Source organism: Onychostruthus taczanowskii, unplaced genomic scaffold (genome assembly GCF_017590055.1).
Source record: "Onychostruthus taczanowskii isolate IOZ18803 unplaced genomic scaffold, ASM1759005v1 scaffold21, whole genome shotgun sequence".
NCBI classification, from domain to species: domain Eukaryota; kingdom Metazoa; phylum Chordata; class Aves; order Passeriformes; family Passeridae; genus Onychostruthus; species Onychostruthus taczanowskii.
This window is the reverse complement of record NW_024499351.1, coordinates 453,830-477,412: the sequence shown is the minus strand read 5'-3', so window position 1 is coordinate 477,412 and position 23,583 is coordinate 453,830. Positions and strand designations below refer to the sequence as shown.

The 23,583-nt window shown below is 48.6% G+C and overlaps 1 protein-coding gene across 5 annotated transcripts in view; it reads left to right on the top strand.

Moving 5' to 3' along the window:
- SLC8A1 (solute carrier family 8 member A1) overlaps positions 1 to 23,583 on the top strand; it is a 122,003-nt gene that overhangs the window by 6,892 nt on the left and 91,528 nt on the right. For 3 of the 5 annotated variants that reach the window (XM_041404361.1, XM_041404356.1, XM_041404357.1), the window contains exons 2-3: positions 8,451 to 8,551; positions 20,460 to 22,295. In XM_041404361.1, coding sequence (XP_041260295.1) covers positions 20,467 to 22,295 — 1,829 coding nt within the window. In that variant the 5' untranslated portion in view covers positions 8,451 to 8,551; positions 20,460 to 20,466. Of the gene's footprint in view, positions 1 to 8,450; positions 8,552 to 10,734; positions 10,789 to 20,459; positions 22,296 to 23,583 lie in introns of those variants that run through there. The other 2 variants (XM_041404360.1, XM_041404358.1) reach the window with 2 other exon arrangements.

Sequence of the window (23,583 nt, the reverse complement as noted above, 5' to 3'; positions counted from 1 at the left end):
CCTGAGGATCCATAATTTGGTGAGAGTCATTGCATTTTTAGAAGCCAGGACAAGTCTGTCTATATGTGCACCATCTTCAAGTGTACCTGGAAACGGCCTTAAGGTGTTAAAATGCCTGAAGATGTACCTCTACAATAATGAACTAAAAAAGTATTTGGCCTTTTACCCTTAATTTCAATGTTCTTACCTTAAAACTAACCAGGCAGACTATTTTAAGCATGCCTTGAGGCACAGACCTGGAAGATTGCTACAAAACAAGACAAGTTTGTAGATATTACAAGCTGTGCCACTACCAAAGTTTTCTAGACATTTTCTGTCCCTGTTGATAAGAACATGGCAATTTTAACATCCTTCTCTTTGAAAAATGTTCTGGTTATCTTGAAACATGCCTTGATATATGCAGCTTACAGAAAATCACACAGCAAGACAAGTTTGAAGGCTCTAACCTTAATAAAGTTGAAGTTTCACCAGCACAGGCACCCTGCCTTCATCCTGAGTTGTAACTTCATTTTTTGCCTTTGGCGTGGATATCATTCGACACATGTCCCTTCTTTTGTGGCAGTGTCTTATGCAGACACTTCAGCAGGGTCTTGGCCACACAAAGCCATCTGCAGGAGAGCCCTGTGCTGAGTCAGGCTCTTTGAGGAGCTGGGGGTGTGCTGGATGTGGCAGATGTTCGTGACCTGGCTGACTTCAGGTACAGCCTCACACCTACGTTGCCGTGGTGGTTTTGTATAGGAGGTAATTATGGAAGTGATGTAAAGTTTTTGTGGTTTTTGTGCTTGAACTACTAAAAAGTTGTATATGCTTTTGTGAAAAATACATGTTAAAGATTGAAGAAACCTGTGAATTTTTTTTTTCCTTTTTTTTTTTTTTTCTGGATGGCAAAGCGGTAACATGGCTGGCCCAGCCCTTGTTTTGGTTAGGTTAGGCTGGGCAGCCCCTGCTGTGGGCACTTGCTGGGTTTTTCTCATTAGTTGCTGAGTAAAGGAAGAGGAGAAGTTACTAGTTTCTTTCCTTAGTGTGTTACTGCTGAGTTTTAGTTTAGTTACTAAGATCTTCGTTACTTTTCTTTAGTTGTAACTTTGATCTGTAAGGTACTGAGCCCGGCTAGGGCTAAGTGACTATTTGTAAGCCCTGGGTAAGACATTTAACTTTTTTCGTGCTTCAATCTTCTTCTGAGTGAGAGAAAATAATGGAATCTAGGCATGTAGAAGAACAACATAAAAACACTGAAGTCAGTAAAGAAGAAGTCCCAGATAAGAAGGATGAAGAAATGCCTTTAGTTTTAAGCTAAAATCCTCTTGTAAAAATAGGAAGAAAGACTCTTTTTCCCTACAATGCATGAAGGTATAAGAAAATAAAAGTGTTCAAATTATATATATCAAATAAAGGCCTCCATGCTAAAGTAAGCAAATATTAAATTAAGTGTAATCCTAGGAGAAGTTTGAACAAAGAAAGAGAGAAGAGTAATGAAGGTCCTGTAACCCCAAGAAAGAGAAGAAGGAATCTCTGTTCCTAAAGATGAAAATGATTTCAGAGATAGATAATGAGAAGTTTTACATTTAAACACTAAAACAATACCCCATAAGTTGACACAGCCCATAAACACAGCTGTAAGAAAAGCTTATAGAAAATGGGAGGGATTTCTCGATTACAAATCTTCCCGCCTGGCTGCTATTCATGAAAGTTAAGAGCCACAAAAAAACTGTTTTCTTGTGGAGGAGTCTCCATAACATTAACAAAAGAGACTTCTCTCCCTAAGCAAACTGAAGCAAGATGATTCTAAAAGTAGTAAACTAACTGAAAATTTAGGCATAGTTTCTTTACATTGTCATTAGCAAAAAAAAAAGTTGTAAGGAGAAGAAAAGTGTCCTAAAAGTTTTGTTCTAATTCTTATTTCTCTTTCTCTTAGTAACTAGTAATAAATTTTTCTTTATACCCGTTTAAAATTTTAAACCTTTTACCTTTCTCCCAGTCCTATCCCACAATAAGAAGTGAGTAAGTACATGCTATTAAGTACGCTAGCAATTGGCCAACACAAAACCCACCACAGTTTCTCATTTGTCACGTTGCCATAATTAAGCACGCAGCTGACCAAAGGCTCCAGATCAGTCCTGGCTCTGTCACTTCCTTTACCTCATATTTTGGTTTTGCCTCTTTTTTTCTTCCTGGGCTCTGCTTCTTTATCCAGTCCCTCTCTCCCAGACAAGCCAGTGATTAAGCTGGTTCCCTGCCTTTGTTATCAGCAATGTTTCTCTTTCCTGCCGTTTTTCCTGCTGCTGTCTAGTCAGCGCAGCTACTGATCAGACACGGTCAGCTGCATGTACATCACCCCTCTTCTTACAATCTGCAGGTTCTGGTGGCTTCTCACACCTTTATTTCACGCTGTTAGACAGCCAGAAGTCAGGGTTAACCAAAAATATTATTTTCATAGAATCATAGAATCACAGCATGGTTTGTGTTAGAAGGGAGTTTAAAGATCATCCAGTTCCAACCCCCCTGCTATGGGTAGGGACACCTTCCACAAGACCCAAGCTGGCTCCAAGCCCTATCCAACATGGCCAGGAACACTTCCAAGGATGGGGCATCCACAGCTTCTCTGGGCAACCTGTTCCAGTGCCTCACCACCCTCACAGTAAAGAATTTGTTATTAACATCTAATCTAAATTTCTTCTCTTTTACTTTAAAACAATTAGCATTGTTCTGTCACTATCTCCCTTAGCAAAAAAATGGCTCTCTCATGAACATATTGGCATGTGAATCACTCTCTCTTGTACACTTTTAAAATGAATATCGTTGCTGTTATTGTTAATTTTCTTATCTCTTTGGTGCTTCCAGTAAATTGTTCTGATCTCAGCCCATGATCTTTGCCATTTGTGCCTTCAGTTGGAGTGGGAGCAGCACGTGGCTTTAGTGGGAGTATTAAATTGGGGAATACCATTACTAAACCACTACAGCCTGGAACAAACCTTGCCAGGACAAAACACAAGAGGGATATACCATGGGCTTCAGAGCAACAATCAGCTCTCTTCCCTGGTGTCCTATGAGCTAAGTGGCTCATCCACCCAGGCAATTGGCTGCCAGCCTGGAATGAAGGTTGGTCTGCTCCCAGGTTGTGTGAAATTGGATAGTATTGGCACCTAGTCTTTGCTATGCTCTCCCAGCATGGCCTAATTTCCAAAGTTCTGACTCTTCAACAACACCAAATTTTTGTCCAAAGCATAAAGGCATGTCTTCTTTCCTTTCAGCCTAATCACAACCTTGGTTTTCTCTTTGTGATGTGCTCACTGTCTTCTGATTGTTCATCTCTCAGATTTTTCTGGTGAAATGATGTTGAGAACTAGGTCACCTACACCTGATCTGAGGTTTGCTTATCCTGATCTTAAAACCTTTCACTGATAAAATACACACCTCTCCCTCTCTACAGACAGCCCAGCTGCCTACACCATTCCTCTCATGGCAATAGAAAGCTCTTCCTTGTGCCAAACTTCGGTGTTCCTGCCTACAGTTTAACCCCCTGACTTCTTATCGTGTCAACAGGAGGAATGGAAAGCATCCACTCTTTCAGATGTGCAAGGATATACGTCTCCTCTTGACTTGTCAGTTTGCATTCCTGCAATGTTTCCCCTTGAATCATTTCTTTGAGACCTCTCACCCCTCTTACTTCTTATGCAGCTGTTGCCTGCGTCCCTGATGCCACTGGTCACTTAAAAACAGCTTTGACTGGAATCCACTGATGGCAAATAAAATCCAGGTACTGTTAGCAGCCCTGGCACAGTTACCAAAATACTACACTGGTATCTTGAGGTGCAGGGGGCAGAAAGTTTCTGAGTGACTGAGGTGCACGTGGAAGGGAGCTGAATGAAAAGGGAAAACCTGTGTTCCCATCAGGCCTGTAAGACACTGCTCTACCAAACACACAGCTACCTGCACACCAGCAAACTGCTTCTGCAGCCTCAGAACCAAAACAGATTTCACAGAAGCTGTGTACAGCTTCCCATAAGAGCAGAAGATTTCCTTAAGGGACTTGGGGATTTCTAACCATGAGACAGGTGGAAAAGAAGCATCTTCAATAATTTTAAAGAATCATCACAACCCAGAAAGACATGATAAAAACATTCAGCTCAGGGCAGCTTTTAAACAGGCTATGTCTGAAATTTCAAGGGGGAAACAGATTAGCATGTGAGAGCGTGGAAATTTGAAAGGAGAATCCAGTCTTACATATGGTGGAGTTTCATATCTCCAAAGTGTCCAGCAAAAGCCCCAACCCCATAACCACTAAGCAATCAGGAAGTTACATCTGGTTTTCTTGTTTCTTGTTTCTTTTCCTTTTTTTTTTTTTTTTTTTTTTTTTTTTTTTTTTTTTTTTTTTTTTTTTTTTGGTAAATTCTCTTTACATGCAGGGCTTCAATTCCTAGATTTAGGGCATGCAGCAGTGGTTTCTGCCTCAGTACTCGTCAAGCAGGCAGCGCAGAGAGGATAAACATTTTTGGTTTATACATCTTCAGACAAAACCAGAAGAACTGGAGCTATCTGTGCCCAAACAGCAAGATCTGTGTGTGCACCAGTGTGAGTCCTTGGCCAGCAGACCAAACTGTGGGGAAGGAAACTGGGAAAAGAACCCTGCTGCCGTCTCTGCTGTCCCAGGGGGGAAGTCAACCAGGAGCAAGGATTTCTGCAAGGTTTCTGCTCCTTTGCCTTGGGAAGGCAAAGGAGCACAGACATTCCAGCCACATGGCTCCTTGTGGCCTAAAATTGACTGATAACAGAAGACAACATGTTCCTCTTGTCCCCAGGACTCGAGGACTCATGTCTGGCAGAGCTCTTCTGTGCTGGAGGGACACCTCGCCCGGCAAGGCCACTTGGAGGTGAAACAAAGCAGAGCTTGGTAAAGTCAAAGCAGCAAGGAGTCAGGGAACATTTCTGACCACCCTCAAGGACAGCAGATTAGAGCCCCCTACAGAGAAGAAAATTTCCCTTTAGGAGAAATCATTGCACAGTCTCTCACCTAATGGGCCTGGCTTTTGCAAGGTGTTCCACCAGCTTTCTTGATCTAGAAGACATAAATAAAACATAAATACGGTGCTTTGTGCAGCTGAGGCCAGTCACTCATCTCACTTTTAATAAAAAAGGCCATTTCCCCTGGAATACCCAGCCTTGCTGAAGGCTGGCAAACAGATGATACAGAGGAGGCCAAATTACTTTCACAACCAGGGGCCACAGCCAGAACCATGCACTACATCTGATTTGCCTTGTGCTCCCACTGGTAGCTATGGGAACCTTGCTCATGGATCAAAGGAGGAATAGGGCCAGAGTTGCTGGGGAAGCCTCACAATCCCCAGTTTGCAGGACAAGGCTCCCAGACAGTGCCACATGGTACTTGCACTTCTGTTTTTCTGGAAGTCCCAGCTCCTGGAGTCATGTGATTACTATTTCAACACTCTTATGGTTTTTTAACTTGCTTCTGGTTGCCAAGTAAATTGGAAAGCACCAAACTCCATGGCTCAAGAGCAGACGACAAATCCAGAGAACACGTTATTTGTTACTTTATAATTCTGTACTTATGGGGGATTATTTTTTTTTCAACCAAAATATTTCCAGGCCTTGGAATGGTGGTGAAGGGGGCTGGAGTGTCAGCTGGAGAGTGTCTATCTGATGGCAGTGCTGCCCCAGGGCTGGCACACTGCACTTCCACGGCCCTTTGCAGGGAAGCAGCAGAGTCACTGGGCCATGGCTTTCACTGGGAAACAAATTTCAGTCCACCTTGCATCTGCATTTTGAGCCCCTGCATTTTGAGCCCCTGCATTGTGAACTCTTGTAACAGCAAAACAAAGCTTCACTGGTGTCACGGTTTTGCTAGGGAAAGATGCTAAGGGACAGCCAGTTCAGCAGGGGACATCTGGTCCTTCATTTTCCAGTGATTCAGTGACTCCAGCTAGGAGCTGGTTTTTGCCTGAGAAGCGTAAGTGAGATGCTGGTATTAACATGCACTGCTGGTGAGACAACTGACAGCTGCCAGAAGGCTTTTTTGTTTCCACCCCTTTGAGAAGAGTGAGGAGACAGTTTGCACCTTGTACATCTCTCACAATAATCCCAGCTGCTGAAGTCATTCTGTGCACATATTGAAGTTTTCCTGTACATTCCTGGTGACCAGAAAATGAGTTTTTCCCACAAAGAAAAGTACGACTATGAAGCAGAATTTGAAGAGAAGAACATGAGTCTTGTTTTTCAGCTTAGATGTATGCAAAATATGTGCAACTCTCCCCATTTCCAAGCTTCCTAAATTCAAGTCCAGCCCCTCTAACTACTCCTTCTTTCAGTCCCCATGCAGCAGGTGGTTTCCAGTGCAAATATACTTTTGTGTCTGTTACACATAAGCAGTGCTCTGCAAAATTTGGCCAGTCAATGCTTCTTCCAGGAAAGCTCTCTCCCAAGCTGTTAAATGCTATGCTCACGAATTAGTGTTCTGGATTTATTGTTTAAACATGCATAAAACACAGCACAGTGCAAATATCCGGGGGGAAGCTCTAAAGTGGCACGAGCTTGGTTTCTCCATTTACCTCTGCAGGCTCTCAAAGCAGGAGAGTGACAGCAAATCACACACTGCCCATTTTTCACAGGTGTGCCAAAACATTCCATCAAACACTGCCTCCTCCCCGGGGTGCAGTCTGTACTCTCAGTTTTCCAGGGGAGAAGATACCTTTCACATCCAAGCCCCTGGCTGGCTGATGGACAACTGTGATGCAATCAGACCTCCATGGGATCACTGGGACTCAGACTGCACCAGGTACTTGGAAACAGCTACAGAAGCACTGCCTAGAGAGCTCATAGAAAATATATTGATGTCCAGCACACAAAATTGGCCTTCCTACTCACTGCTGTGTCCCACTCCATCTGCCACATTTCTAAATGCCTGATTTATCCTCCTAACAGCAAAGGCTGGTTTGAAGGTGTCAGTGAAAGGAAGTGCTCAAATTGCTGGAAATGATGTTTCTAAGCATCTTTTTTAGAAACACCACTCTCCAGGGATCTCCAGGTCTCTGCCAAGAACATGCATTGGAGAGCCAGAGAATGTTCAGGGAGCGCATGCTCAAGTCTGCTGCAGCAGGAGCAAAGACAGATGGATGGCAAGCAGAGGTGACAACCCATCTGCTTCTGCAGGACCTCTCTGGCATCTCCCGAGGGACTCGAGGAAAACCGTGACCAGAGATAACCAGCCAAAGCAGACTCACAGGTTATCCCCCAGCACCCTCTGAGACCGAAGCATTCCATGGAGGAGATGCTCCAAAGAGAGACAAGAAAGGGTGGTAGGACACCTCCTCGGAGATGAACATGCTTTGGCTGGGCTGAGCATTGTCCTGACCTCTCGTCTCTTACAGGGAATACAAGGCAGAAATTTTTCAAGCAAAAAGTGCCTGAGGCTTTGTGTCCCCCTCCTCTAAACTGTGCAGCACTTCAGATGTCTTTTTTCACAAGGCACAGCGCAGAGAATTGGCCTGCACCATTCTGTCCTGTGCTCAAGGCTCCACAGCCCACTAACCCCATTCTTTGCCAGGAGGAATTGCCTTTGTGCTCTGCACATGCAGACAATACCCAGAAACCTCCTCCAGCAACTGCAGAGAGATGCAGGCTGCTGTCGGAGAGAGCTGTGGGTGGGCATGAATGAATGAGGGAATGAATGAGCCATTTGCTACTACTGGCATGAGAATCTCCATGATTTGGAGACGAGTATTCGGAGGTTGTAAGCATGGCTGCAGTGCTAGGTGTTCTCTTGCATGGCTGCAAAGAGTGACAGGTAGGTAGAGGTAGCTGGAGCAAAGAGCTGCCTCTCCCAGCACGGTCCAGGCTGCAGTCTGGAATGCTGAAGCATGGATGTGCCCACACGGTGACAGAACTTGCTGTGTCAGGACATGAGCAGTCTTGTTGGGTTTTTGCCTAGAGCATCAGGCAGAGCGCAGGAGCGTTTGCTCAGCTCGCCCAGCAGATTTCACAGCCCATGCAGAGCTCCATTCTGTCACAGCCCCCACTTCAGCTAGCTTGGCTGAGAAAAAGCAGGGGGAACCATGGCCACTGCAGTAGGGAGCAGTCCTGGAACACAGCATCTCCTCTCAGCAACTGGACTCACTGTCTCTCCCACTCCCTGACGTCCACCCTTTCCTTCAGAGTCCATATCCACCTTTCTCTTGGAGACTGTAAGAAATCAAGGTCTAAATGTGCCTGGAAAGGGGTGTGTGAGGGACCAGGGAATCTTCTCCAAGCCTCCCAGCCTCATATTTTTCCTAATCAGTCACTTTTGAAGCAGCCAGTTCAAAGCTGCTCTCATGTTCAGATGGGATAGTGCTGCTTCACCTTTTCTGTCCCAGTGACATTAGGGCTGGGTGGGTACAAAGGGTTCATGCACTAATGAGCATCACCACAAACACTGCCAAACTCTTTGTTTTCTTCAGCTCCCCTGGAATGTCACAAAAATCCAGCAGCTGAAGCAGCCTTTCTGAAGGTCTCTGCAGGAGGCACGGGGAGACAGGAACACACTGCAGGCTGCAGAGAGGTGAGTTTGGAGGAGCCGTGGGCCTGCCTGGCTCTTCAGAGGGCAGCTCACCAGTGGATGCCCATCAGCAGAGTCTTGATGATCCTGAGGAGTTGGGTACTGCATTCACTGAAAGAGCTGAGAAGTAGGTCAGCAACATTACTGAGGGAATTAGGGAGTTTTAGGGAGAACTCCATGACTAAAATTTGAGTTCCACTGCTTACTGGTGCAGTGATTGGATTTCAGTGTGCAGGGTGAAAAGCACCAGCAGGGATTGTGTTTGCTGTGACCATGCCAATTTCTCCTGCTCACACTATTTCTCCTTTTCCCATGCCAGCTTGTGCAGTGCCTTGCATCCTGCAGCCACTGCCAAACCAAATGCCACTGATACACATCCACTGCTCTGCTCAGCTTCTGAGCCCAGCACAGCACTGGGCACGCTGTACACATTTAGCTGTGCTCATTTTATATCAATGGCCCTGCTGGGAGAATTGAGTACCATCAAAGCACCACATATGGCCAGATGCAAACTTATCCCTCCTCTAAAGAGTTTTAAATCAAAAGAGGTGAGGCAGAAAATCTGAGTTAGCTATTGGACACAAAATCCTGTTTTTTTCTGAACCAAATTCTTATATGGAAATGCCTTTCATTCCATATATAGTCAATAAGCTCTTAAAGTGAGACCAAAACGAAATAACACCCATAACTGCTGCAACACTAATTATAAGTAGTGTGTTTGTTGGTTGGCCAGCTCATCACAAAGTGCTTCACAAAGGAGTTTTGCGATAGTGTCCATGTCTAACCCCTCATGCTGTGCAGAGAAATTTAGTTTTCCAACTCTGCTGAAAGACAAGGTGGTGCAAAAATCTTCCAAAAAATATTTTTTTTGAAAGCAAGTGAGAAAAGCACAAGTGAAATTCACAGGTAAAATTCTGGGTTGCTGTCTTGCCAGTGGCAACCAAAATTCCAGGCAGAGCTGACACGGTAAGAGGGAGAGGGTGTAAGAGGGTGCAGGAGCTAAAACAATGTCTCTGCTTCCCCACAGTTCTTGTTGCACCTGAGGATCTGGGCACAGAGGGTTGGTTCATCAAGGTCGCTGGGTACTTGCACACCAGTGTGTGAGTTATTAGCTCTGGTCCTATTTTAAGTTCCCAAAGTCACAGAGTTTTGCCTGGAGGGTGGGACAATGGGTTCATCTGCTCCTTGCTGGAGCCAGCGAAGGGTGGAGGAATCATTCAGGCATGGTGAAAGGGGAATTGCCCACAGGAAGGACACTTTGGTCAGCCTGAGGTGCAGCAAGTCCTTCTGTGCCAGGCTGTGCCTTCCTGCAGGGAGCACGAGGACCCTCCTGTGGGGACAGGAGACTGTGGATTCAGGGGCTGACCCAGCTGCCAGATGTGAGGCCAGCTCCCAGGAGGGTCCCAGCTGATCCATATGCTCCTTGCCTGTCACCCCATGTCCCCTGCTGACCCTGGCCACATCTCTGAGGATGTGAGAAGAGGGTGAACATCAGCCCAGGGCCCCTTGGGATGCTCCTGACCTCCTGCCTCCCCTCAGCTGCCATGGGCAACACTGTGGGGCACGGGGACAGACACAGCAAGGCACTCCTTGTACACACACACACACACACACACGGACACACACACGTTTCCCTTCTCTCTATCTTTACCAGGGCTCTCTCCCTCCTGAAGGCTGCAAATGGGTTGAGGATCGCCCTGGCAGGCTGCAGGGAGCTGACCGTGCAGGGTGGGGTGGGCTGTGCTGGAGGCAGGCAGGGCATGGATAGGGACTGTCCCGGGCAGGACGGGCAGGGCTAGGGGCAGGCAGGGCAGGACTGGGGACTGCCCCAAGCAGGGAGGGCAGGGCTGCTGGGGGTGGGTCCGCAACCAGCCCTGCCTTTCAAAGTCCCTCGATCCGAGGAGGAATTCGGGAAATATTTCCAGCAGCGGGAGGACGAGGAGGAGGGCTGGAGCTGCTCCCCAGGAGGAGGGACGGCGGCTCTCTCGCTGCCCGCGCACCGCGGCGGAGGGATGCGGAGGGAGGGGAGGCTGCCTGCGGGGCGGGCCGGCTGAGCGCATCCCCGGGGCGCGCCTGTGTGTGTGTGTGCGCGCGCGCTCCCTCCATCCATCCCTCCATCCCTCCCTTCCTTCCTCCCTCCCTTCTCCCTCCCTCGCACCGGGGCTCCGCCGCCCGCCCCGCCGCGATGCCCCGCCGCTGCTGAGCCGGCCCCGGCGACGCCCGCTCCTGCAGCCCGCCAGGTAGGACCGCCACGGAGCGGCCCCCGCCCCGACCCTGCCCAGCCTCACGCCGCTTCCCACACCGCGCTCCGAGTGCCGGGGGAGGCTGCCGGGGGGGCGGCACGGGGGACCCGGGGCCGTGCGGGAGCCGATGGCGAGGCGGCGGTAGGATGCTCGCACTCGCAGCACACGCCCGGGAACGCTTCCTACAGCCCAGCCGCGGCACCTCTAGGCGGGCGAAGGGGCTCGCCGCCCTCCCCCGGCGGCCAATCGCGACATGTCGCGACCGGAGGCGCGGCTGCGGCGGGGGTCGCTTCCCCGCTAGCCCGAGAGCCGGGCATTGCCGGGCAGGTGGGGTCGGGCAGGGGGCTGAGGAAAATCTCTTTCCCGGGGGGTTTCGGGCGCATCCCCCCGTGCGCGGCGGGGCGCGGTGCCTCCGCCTGGCGGGGCTGTGCGTGCCTCCAGGCAGGGCTGCTTCCCCTGCCTTGAAACGCTTCCCGAGGTGAGTGTTCGGAGGCACCTGCAGCCACGCCGAAATTCCCATTTTTGTCTCGAGCAGCGTGCGTTATTAAGGGCTGGCATTAAGCAGCGCTCATCACGTAGGCTTTGTCTAGGTGGAAGCATGGCTGGGGCTCTTCCGTCATCTTGAGTTTAATTCTTCATTCACAGCCTTGTTGCTTCCCTCCCCGCCGAGCCATGCAAAACAACTCCACGCTCTGCTCTGTCTCCGAGGCGAGAGCAAACTGCCAAAATGTTGCAGAAATGCAGCAAGCACTAGGGAGGACTGGAGTCTGAAAATGAAAGCTGTAGTAAAATCACAAGGTCACGGGTGTGAGGGTGCGAGCGTGTGCTTTCAGGGCTCCTTTTCGCTTGCGCTTTGCAGGAACCTGTTCATTCCTCCAGTCCCAGATGTTGCAAATTAGCAAGTCAGGCAATTGAAATGAAGGCTGAGAGAGGCTGGGGTTCTCTGTGTGCTCCCCTGGCACCTGCCTGGGAATTTACATGCTGTTTGTCACCATCGCAAAGAGAAGGGGTGTGCTTTTGTGTAAAAAAGGGAAGCTGGGACACTTGCATATTGATGTGATGGTGGCATCCAGGAAAAAAAAGAGCTCTGACATATGGCTTTGGTTGGGGACGTGGCTATCATCAAAGAAAGGCATTTGTGATCCTTCGGGAGTGTCTATTAGCTGTTCTTTTCTTCCCTTTTCCTTCTGATTGGTTCTTCAGTAGCAGCTTTGCCCCTTGTCCAGCACAGACATTAAGGCCAAATAGGGAAATAATGTAACATTTCTAGGACCATCACCTGCCAGCCAAGTCATGAACCCCCACCACCAACTCCTAGGAAAGCTGTCTGACTCCTCTTACGCCCCCACCAGCTCTGTTGACATGGTCAATTCCTAAGTCAGTGCTGAGGAGCCACATTGGTCAAAGCTTCTTCTCTACCAGACTTTGCATTCAAGATACCTGAGGAGGTTGGCATGCTCTCTGTGTCCACCAGCACCCCTGAGTGTCAGCAGCAGCACAGTTCTGACCTGATGAAAGTTCTCTTGCTTCTCCTTCCCTCACTTTCTCTAAGGTTTTGGTGAATGGCTCCTGAAACTGAAATGTTCACTGTCCTGTACCTGCCCAGGCTGTGCCTTGTCTTCTCTCCTGGCACTGCTGCACATGACATGGCACAAACTTTGGTTTATGTCCTTTGTCTTGGGAGTCTCTACAGCACCTTAAATGATGCTGTGTAGGCACAGCCACTTCTCTCCCTTTTGTAGAGTCCTGATACACTCAGGGCATTCAGAGTTGCGATTTTTCTGGCGTTTGCATCTGGGACAGAATTTGGGTTTTTGCTGTGGCTTTGAGGGGATACAGTCCTGATTGCTCACTGGTGAAAAAAAGCCGCTGTTCTCCAGCATCCTAATGAAAGTTAGATCCTGTAATAAAGCCCAATGCCCTGCAAGATGCAAGCATCACTGGACAATCAACCAACAGGTTGGTCATAGACAGCACAAGTGACAATGGCTCTCCTTGTGACTGGCACGGGAAACAACCTGGAGCTCTGTCCAAACTCACAGTGCTGGGATCTGCACGTGCTCCCAGCTCATGGACATCAATGCACACAGCTGTGCAAATCCTGGCTGCACCTGGGGCTGCTGCAGGCTGCTGTGCTCTTGATATTCTGGCATCCACTGTGGGCTGAGCTCCCTGACTGAGCTTTCCCTTGCCAAGGGTGTGAGTGGTATCTCTCCAGCTGCCTTCAGGAACCTTGGAGGAACTTGGCTTTTGTTGCTATCTCTATCCCTCTGGTGATTTCAACTGAAATTGGAAAGAGGGGGGAGCAATGTGAACAGACAGACAAACATGGAAACTGTGATTTCATGTGCCTGGCTTCCTAAGGAAACCTGGCTACAAATAGAAGTGAGATTTGGTGCTGCAAAGAGCTCCTGAGGAGACAGAGAAAGAGGGGGAGTCTGAGGAGAAGGAAGGGGTGGTTAACCTTGTGTGTGAGATAGGTGAGGAAGGCCTGGCACACACCTGGGCTTAGAATCCCTTGCCTGAGGTCTGGGGGTCTAAAAGCTGGCCATCTGCTCGGCACTAGCATCCAGCTCCCTCTAGAGTCAGCTGTGCCCAAGCTGTGCCTCTGGACGTGGCTCTGATGGGAGGTGCTACCACCCTTCCCCATCCAGGAGCAGATGGATGGAGCATGCCAGGGTGAGTCCCCAGCCCAGCCCAACCTGCTCAGCTCTTGCCTAGTACCATGCCTGAATTGCTCAGGTCAACAACCTGCATTTCCATCCGTCTTCCCCCACATCCATCCCATGGACATCTCCACCTCTTCATCCGTGGATGTTCGCAGGGATCTGAGGATGGAGATTCATCTCCTCTCCCTTGAAGCTTTCTGTTCCTGCACAACTCAGGGGAGCATCCCGCTGCACAGAAGACCCACACACAGCTACAAACCCAGTGCAAAAACAGTCCCAGAGGGGAAGAGAGGACACAGGCATAGGGGAAAGCAATAAGCCTGTTAATTCCTCCCTTCTGGCTCCTTTGGGGCACCTCTGGGCAGATACTTCCTCCCCAGGCTTCCCAAGAGCTTTAGGCTTATTAGCAGTGTTTTATTCCCCCAGCACTCACAGGAGTTGCTCTACCCATTTTACACAGAGACATGGAGCACAGGGAGATGCTGGGCTGCCCTGAGATCACACAGGGAGTCTGCCAGCCAGGCAGCCTCAGGGCCAGCTCGTGGAGTGCAGGCAGACTGTGCTTAAATCAGCAAGGGAGATGCACAGGCACAGAGAAAGGCATCAGCAACCCAACAGGAATCACAGGAAAGAGCCTGATGCTGCTTGATAAAGAGGAGACCAAAGGCAGGTGGAAAGGGTAAAGAAATGGTCTGAAGACAACAGCAAGTAGGAACACAGTTGTTTGAGAAGCAGACAAATAAACAAAAAAAACCCAGTCCCAGAGAAATGTGACATTTCCCCCTTGCTTCTTATTTTCTGGCATATTCCTTGCTGATATCTTGAGTCGTGGGAGAAAGGGGCAACTTGACACTTGGTCTCCATGTGTGAAAAGCAAGACTGTAATCTCCCTGGCAAATGGTTCCAAGCTCATTTTCTGCAAGCTGCCCCCAAATTCATCCAATGCGGCTGAAATTTTATATCAGGGATGTTTTATTTTCTCTATTTGTCCGTTTATTTTGGAGAGTTGCTGGGGAAATTGTCGAAGGAGATTGGATGTTTCATTGAAGAGATAGGATACATGGAAAAATCAGTTGCAGACTGATAATTATTCTTACTTTTTAATGTCCTTTACAGAAACCAGGGTGGCCTGATATGTGTTTTACTTGATCGGCTTCATGGAGGGCTTGTGCCTCTGACTATATTTGGAAAGGTTTTGATGTTTTTTTGTACTGATGCAATCAGGATGCTGATGGCCTGGAAATCATTTTCCTGATGTGGAGATCTACAGGGTCATGGCTAGGGGATGCCAACAGGCTGTGCCTGTTTTGGAGTGGCAGAGCTGGGTGCAAGGGAGCAGGAGCCAGGCAGAGCCAGAGCAGGGAAGCGAGCCAAGGGTTTTCCAAGCAGTGTTTAAAGTGCCGTCATGCTATGCAGCCCTGAGTGGCAACACAGTCTTTGGACTTAGCAGCTCTCCTGCACGGTTTGGATGTACAGCCAGTGCAGCAGAAGGGTCCTTTTCCTGCCCTGACAGGTCAATCTCACAGCTGTCAGGAGCTCTGTTTCACCAGAGCTGCACCACGGGGTCAGCACCAAGATCAGAAGCGAAACCAGCGGAGCCTGTGTCTGCCCAGACACATCTCTGAGCACCCTGTACCTCCTTGCAGGGCTGTTGGCGTCCGTTTTGTGTTCCTTGGCTGCAAGAAGCTGGACCTGTGATGGTCAGAGACCAGATGGCTTGTTTGGGTTTTTTTTTTTTCCCCTACAGCCATATCTTTTCCCAGACCAGGCTTTGCCCAAGCTGTCTGCTGGAGAGCAGGCTGCTGATTTCAGTGAGGCACAGGTGTGCAGGCTTGAGCACAGCCAGGCAAGGTCAGCAGCAGAGGAGAAGTTCACTATTCCTCCAGAGATGGGGCCATGGCTGTAAGGGCCATGCATGGAGGCAAGGCATGCAGTGCTTCTTCCCCGGAGGATTGCAGCAGATTCTTCTTCTCCTGCAAGAGAAACTGGGGGACAGGTGCTGTAACCTGGGGACTTCAGGTTTGACTGTGGGGTAGGAGAGAGTCTGTCTTTTGGGGGCTTGCTGTCTTTTCTCCTGGGACAGGGTGGGGAGCAGCTGAGTTGCTTTGAGCCTCTGTTTCTCTATCATGCAGGCTGGCTGTTCCTTGCAGTGACCACCAGCTGCTTCTTCGTCAGTTTTTGGTCCCTCTGGTTGAAGGGACACTGTCTTTCTCCAGTCTGTGACACCAGAAAAGGGTGGCTTGAGCTGCCTTCCCTGTCTCTCCCTAGTGCACTCTTGCTAGGAAAAGGTCCTCTCTTATCTAGCTCTGACTGTAGGATGGGAAAAGACTCTTTGGGAATCCCTGTGGTGTTGCAACGCGCTCCTGGTTGTGCTCTCACATCGAGCTGAGAAGCAGCCGCTCTCACGTGAAGAGCAAACTTTAACTGGTCCCCAGCAAGCAACCAGGCACCCTGTGGGGAAAGGGTGCTGCTCCAGCCTCCTGCACGGTGGTGACACAGCTGTGGGGACACCTCCCATCCAAGCTGGCAGTAAATTGGCAGGAATGATGTTCATGATGAAGATTATGGTGTCGCAGTGGGGTGGGCACTGCTGGGTAGCACCGGCGGTGGCTGTAATGGTGTGAACACTGCTGCGTGACAGCTGCTCTGTACACGTTTTCTGTGGGATGCTGGGAAAAAATTTCCATGTGGAAAGCCTCTCAGTCTTTCTTTGTGTGGCCACTCATTCCTCCTGAGCCCAGGCCATTTCCTTCCTTGCCCGGTCCTTCTGTAATTAAAGTGTCTGGATCAGCAATGGTTTTTTGGTGCTCTTAAAAATAATGGTGCTTCTAGTGTGTTGCAAATGGTCATAGATCCGTGTGTGATACAAAGCTTTAGGAAAATAACAGGGAGGGTCTGGCAGTGGATATTTCAAAGCTGAAGTGCCCTGATGGAGATGGGACTTTTGGGAGGCTGCTGCAAAGAAAAAGCTGTGCTTTGTTTAAATGCAGAGCAGCTTTCAAGCTCGCTTTGCATGCAGCAACCAGTCAGCCTGAAGGATCGATGCTGCCAGGGAAAGATCAGAGCAGAGTCTAAAAGGCTGTTTCCTCCCCATCTGGCAGCTCCTCAGCTGGGGGGCAGGAGCATGAGCTGGCAATTTGTAAAACCTAGAGCTCCCATGTCCAGCAGGGAGGCAAATATCTCTACAACCCTCTCAGCCCTGCTGTGGGCAACAACTGCCCTCCTGGTGTTTCACAGCACTAGGGGTGGAAAAAAAGGCCGGACCGACAACCTTTGTCCAGGGCTCCATCTAAACTGAGCTTGTTATGGAGCCTCTTGCAGACTTTCCTCCCTGACTGTGCAGAAACACCTGCTGGCACCTCTGTGGAGCTTGTCTGGAAAGGGAAAGGGGGTCAGGAGAACCCAGGTTGGGCTCTGTCTCTCCTGGTTAGTTTTAGCTCTCCCTGGAGCTCTCCAGCAGCACCAGGACAGTTCCCCTCTTGCAGTGGTAGAAAGGGCTTAGGGTGCTGTCCCTGGGCATCAGGTGGTGCTTGTGGGCAGGGCAGTGCAGGGATTTTTCACCACACGTGGCCAGCACCGAGCCTGAGAGCAGCCTGTGCCCCTGCCTGTGCTGCCCTGATCCCTCTGTCCCCAGAGGCACTGGGGCAGTGCCACCAAGGCCATGAGCACCCGGGCAGGCAGGGTTTGCCAGGGCTGCCAGCCCGACACTGTGCATCAGCTGCTGCACATGCTTCTATTGCTGATGGCCAGGATGGGAAATGCAATTGAGACCTTAATGAAAAGCTAACAAAGCTCGGTTTGGAGGGAGGGCTGCTCTTCAGGTAGCCTTGCTTCCCCTTACAGCATGTTGGAAATTATTTCTCTGGGAATATTCCTACACTTTGCCACAGTGTGCTGACTGTGAGCTGAGACTGTAGGCAAATGCAGAGCAAGAGGGTCTCTGGGGACCAAGCTGTTTATTTTGGATTGTACAAATAAAGAAATGCTGGTGATTTAATAGCAGGTGCTTCTCAGAGTTATTTTGAGTGTCAGGCTCTGGCTGCATGTATGTAACTAGCATGTTGTGGCCAAGCATTTTCTAGCCCTTCATAATTCCTGAGCCTCACTGTGAATTGGTTTAAGTAGGAAAGCTGGTCATGATGTATGAACCTTGCTTTTGACCACACCACAAAATGCTGGAGGAAGTACAGCAGAGTTGGGGGATGCTGCTGCTGCCCAAAGGATGCACACTGGCATGGCTGGTGGATGTCTCTTCCAAAGGTCCAGCCATTTCTTATCCCTCTCCAGAAAAGCTCCACATTTCTTACCTCCTGACATCTAGGGAAAAATATTATTTGTACATGGAGTGCTGGTTGGGAATGCCAGAAACATGGATTGCTCAGATGCAGCCTCCAGGCCTTTTTTCCTCCTGTTTAAAGTAGTATGGGACTTGATTTCAAACAAACAAACAAACTAAATAAACAAACCAAAACAAAACCCAACTTATATTAGAATGTTTGAAAGGGGAAACACATGGTAAATAAAGTTCAAATTACTTATTAATTTGATTTTGTGGCTGTCTTTTTTTTTTTTTTTCTGAATGAGACTTCCAGTATCCAAATCCTTTTAAAGCTGGAGAGTTGGTCCAAAGTGTGATGGGACTCTCCTATTCTTCATGACCTAAATCAGTGACCCAAAGCATAATATTTTTTCTAGAACCATCTGTTTTCTCTTCTTGCCAAGGGGATTTCACAATGCCTGATTGCTCTGAATAATTGTACATGTGCAGGGATATGACTTGCCACAGGGAGAAAAATTAAATGAACAAGGACAGGTGAATTTCTTTAGTTTTCTGAAGAAACTGCTACCCTTTAGAAGGAGATGGTGAAGAACCATGAAACTGAGTAATATTTTATGCCCACCATGAATTTTTTTAAGCCTACATATTTAAAAGGGAAACAAAACTACACTTAGGAGCTATCTGGGATTAACAGAGTAGGTACCAAGTCAGCCTGTGTTCTGACAGCCCCTTTATCAAATGTCTCTGTGACTTGGTTTGCAGCAGTGTGAAACACAGGAGTACAGATGTTGGGTGACTAATTCATGCTTCAGCTATATTTCAGTGACCATGAATGCACATCTGTTTCAGCTCAGCCATCCACTGAAGGGTGTGCAACAAGGTGCTCCTCTTTGCAAACATCATGCTTGCATTTTTTTCACTTTGAGCTTGTAAGCGGTGGCTACAGCTCACATCTGGGGAAGCAGAAGGTACCCAGGCACTACGATCAGGGGGGCAATGAGTCTGGTACTAAGAGCTTTTTTGTAGCATTAGCAGGATTCCCAATGCAAACAATTTTCTTTTAAATCTGTCTTCCTACAAGAGACTTGCTTTTTCCTGTTCAATTTATATGTTCTTATCACCCAGCTCTCTGATTTGCTCACTTCCTCCACTATGTATCTTTTAATCTTCTTAATTGCAATACCAGGGAGTAGGGGGGTTGGAGGCAGACCAACAGTTCCTGGTGAGAAAATGCCATTTATATGAAACTGTCTCGATAAATTCCCACTATTACCCTCCCAGACCAATAACAGTGCTACAGCATCCATAAATAAAAGTAAATGGAGGAGAGGGCTTTGATCCACCATTACAGTGTCTCTTTGTGGAGCAGATCCCATAACATGGGTGTAGGATGGCACCCATTGATTCCTCCACCAAGCTGTTCCCTTGCACACAGCTCTGTCCCTGCATGATCTGCCCCTGCCCTAACTAGGAGTTAAAACCTCTCATGGCAGAGCTTTGTAGACTTTTTCTTTCAGGGGTGTGGGGTTTTTCTGAGGAAAATCAGCTCAGCTTTTTGTATTTCCCAGTGAAGTCGAGGTATTGACGTGCTCATTTTCCTCTCTTCATAGAAATATTTTTAAGTACCATCTGATTAAATTAACTTGGATTAGAGAAGTGTGGTATAGCAAAGGCTCTCCTTGAGGAGAAAATACAGCTTTAATAACTAGGGATCTAGCTTTTATTGGCTAGTAAATTTGAGAATATAACACTGAGCATGCTCAGGGCTTTTTTTTTTCACTAAGCATCTCTTTGTACTTAAAGGCATCTGTTCTGTCGGTTTATGCACTGTTAACTAACTGCAAACCTCTTTAACAGCTCCTCTACATTGCTGGAAAATCCTGAGGCAGGACAAGGGCAAGAACCGCTGTCATGCCTGATGACTGATGTTGTAAATGGAGTGAGAAAGGCCCTTGAAGGGGAAGCCGTCAAAGCTGACCTAGTGGGAAAAGAGCGCAGGGACACGTTTCCTCTAGAAGCATGCCAAGAGAGCCAGGCTTCGATGCATATGCGGCTCTTTCCAGTTTTGGGAAGGTGCAAAGTGATGCACTGTGGAAGGAATGGCTCCAAAATCATTAATTACAGGCTGCCCTTCTGGTGCACCTTATGACCAAGTTACAGTTAAGAGTAAGGTTTTTCCAGGGCTCCAACTCACTTTGTGCAGATTTCCAATGTGGAGTAGATGCTTAGGAGGACTGTGAGCAAGAAAAGACTGTGAAATACGTAGCTTACAGTGATTTTAAAAGTATAGAAATATTTTTTGAACATGATGAGGGGATAGTAGATTTCCCTGTCCTCTCCTGCTCTTACCCTGAATTCCAGTGAGTGAGTGAGTGCACTGTAATTTTGAAATGGGAAATACTTCTGCCAGCTGTGAAGCAGAACGATGGGCTTTAATTAGATTAGAGGAACAAGAAAATGCAATTGAACAAATAGGTTTTCAACAAAGAGAAAGAAACTTCATGGTAGCTAAAGTGGGTAGGTGCTAGCTCACTGGTACCATCTGAATCCATCCAGCTTCAGATGACAGAACCGGAGGATGGAAAACATCACTAATCATAACAAAATGGGCTCATCAGCTGCATCGTCTTGAGTAACAGGATAACTTGACCGTATCTTTGGAGAGGAAAATCTGTTATCTCTGGTTGGCCTCACTTAATCTTTCCTTTTTGCCTCTTCAGGTTGAGGATGTTTGGGACCCGTCTGGTGGAAGTGGCCATGTCGCGAGTAACTCACTCACACACCTTCCCAGTGAGCTTCCCTCTCCTGAGCCTTGTCCTGGTGCTGCTCTTCCATGCAGAGGGCACACATGCGGAGAGCCCCAGTGAACTGCCCGCCAACGACACTGAGGAGTGCGCTGGCTCCTACATCTGCAAAAAGGGGGTGATTTTACCAATATGGGAACCCCAGGACCCCTCATTTGGGGACAAAATCGCTCGGGCAACGGTGTATTTTGTAGCAATGGTGTACATGTTCCTGGGAGTGTCCATCATAGCCGACCGCTTCATGTCCTCCATCGAAGTCATTACATCCCAAGAGCGGGAAATAACCATCAAGAAGCCCAATGGCGAGACTAGCAAAACCACCGTGAGGATCTGGAACGAGACTGTTTCCAACCTCACGCTGATGGCCTTGGGCTCGTCTGCTCCAGAGATCCTCCTGTCTGTTATCGAGGTGTGCGGCCATGGCTTCACGGCGGGGGACTTGGGGCCGAGCACCATCGTGGGGAGTGCTGCCTTCAACATGTTTGTCATCATTGCAATCTGTGTGTACGTGGTGCCAGATGGAGAGATAAGGAAGATCAAGCATTTGCGAGTGTTTTTTGTTACAGCGGCCTGGAGCATCTTTGCCTACACTTGGCTTTACATTATTTTATCTGTGTCTTCTCCTGGGATTGTGGAAGTTTGGGAAGGCTTGCTCACCTTCTTCTTCTTCCCCATCTGTGTAGTGTTTGCCTGGATAGCTGACAGGAGGCTTTTATTTTACAAGTACGTCTACAAGAAATACCGAGCTGGCAAGCAGAGAGGCATGATCATTGAGCATGAGGGTGACCGGCCCTCCTCCAAGGCTGACATCGAGATGGACGGGAAGGTTGCTAATTCTCACGTGGAAAACTTTTTGGATGGGACACTGGTGTTGGAGGTGGACGAAAAAGACCAGGATGACGAGGAAGCCAGGAGGGAAATGGCTCGGATCCTGAAGGAACTGAAACAAAAGCACCCAGACAAGGAAATTGAGCAGCTCATAGAGTTGGCTAACTACCAGGTCCTGAGCCAGCAGCAGAAGAGCAGAGCCTTCTACCGCATCCAGGCCACTCGGCTCATGACCGGCGCTGGCAACATCCTGAAGAGACATGCTGCAGACCAGGCCCGCAAAGCCGTCAGCATGCATGAGGTCAACAGCGAGGTGACCGAAAACGATCCTGTCAGCAAGCTCTACTTCGAGCAGGGCACCTACCAGTGCTTGGAGAACTGTGGCACCGTGGCCCTGACCATCGTCCGCCGGGGAGGAGACCTGACCAACACGGTGTACGTCGACTTCCGGACAGAGGACGGCACGGCCAACGCCGGCTCTGACTACGAGTTCACTGAAGGGACGGTGGTCTTCAAGCCTGGAGAGACCCAGAAGGAAATCCGTGTTGGCATAATCGACGACGACATATTTGAGGAGGATGAGAACTTCCTGGTCCATCTCAGCAACGTCCGTGTGAGCACCGAGGCCTCAGATGAGGGCGTTCTTGAGGCCAGCCGCGTCTCAACACTTGCCTGCTTGGGATCGCCATCTACTGCCACCGTCACCATTTTTGACGATGACCACGCCGGCATCTTCACCTTCGAGGAGCCAGTAACACACATCAGTGAAAGTGTAGGAACCATGGAAGTGAAAGTGTTGCGAACCTCTGGAGCACGAGGAAATGTTATTGTGCCCTACAAAACCATTGAAGGCACGGCCAAAGGTGGAGGAGAGGACTTTGAAGACACCTGCGGGGAACTGGAGTTCCAGAATGATGAGATAGTGTAAGTCAAGGTTTTATTTGTTTCTTACAGTCTCTGTTTCTCCTGAAATGAAATGCACTTTGCTCCCAGAGCTGCACTGGAGGTGTTTGGGTGCCCGTGCGTTGCAATAAGCCATGAATGGCCTTAGGTGCTGTGGGGAGCCTGAAACAGTGTCCCTGCCTTGCCAGCAGACTGGAGAGTGATGCCTGGTCAGGGGCACTCCAGCCTTCCAGCAGCAAGGAGGTGGAGCTGATCCGGGAGCTGTACCCATGTGCTGAGCAGATCTCTACAGCCTCAGCTCTGCAGTAGAGCAGAGAACAAAACCAAGGTGGCTGTGAAAAAAAGCCAAAACCCAGGCACGAGGGCCTGTCCTGCAAAGGGCTTAAACTGAGTGTGTGAATTGTGGTACCTGCTTCCTGTTTCCTGTTTCGGCTCAGATCATCCAGTACTGGGTCACAGCTGTCCTACTGATGCTCTGCTCAGGGCTTTGGTGAAGGTTGCTTCACATCTTCCTGTTATAAAGGGTGCAGGCCTGGGTCACAGTCCAATACACGTGTTGAAAAAGTGTTGTCAAGCAGGGAAGCTTCATGGTTAGCATGTAACTGCAGTTACAATCAGCTGCCTGCAAGTAAAAAAGGAGGCTGAAAGCTGTTGGAGACTACTCCTGAGTGTTGCTATTTGGATGGTGGGGAAATTATTAGTGCTGTAGCCTTATTACATTATGTGGAGAACATAAATTTGCTCAGTAAATCACGGTAGAAAACATCTATCCTTGGGTATGTCATGAAGACATTTCCTTGCCCAGCTGGTGCTCCGGGAGGAGTAAGGGTTGGGAGCTGTGTTTTTCCAGCCTGAGGCTCTTCCTACAGTGAATTCTGTGTTTGCAGCCAACAGGGGACTAAGTTCTGTAGCACAAAAACACTGCGTAGAACTGAAAGAAGTAACTGGTAAAGGGCACTGCTGGGTAAAGGGAGAGCGAAATTTTGGCTTGGGTGTTATTTATTGTGCTGCTGGTCTCCCAGGAGCTGAGACAAACTGTGGTGAGTGCCCAGAGAGGTCCTTGTGTTCTGTCTGTCACCTGTATCTGCTGCATCTGCATAGGGAGAATGAAACTTCTTCATAAAACTTCTTGAAGTAGATGGCAGAGGGGAAAAAGGTGATTTATAGTTCTCAGGCAGGATTTATACCAGTTGGGATTTTGACTTCCCAGGAAAAACTGAGCAAAAAGTTCACAGTTCTATGATGTTGTAGCTCTGGAGGCTCAGCAGACATGTTGCTCACACAAGGGTCAAGATCACATGGCTTCTGA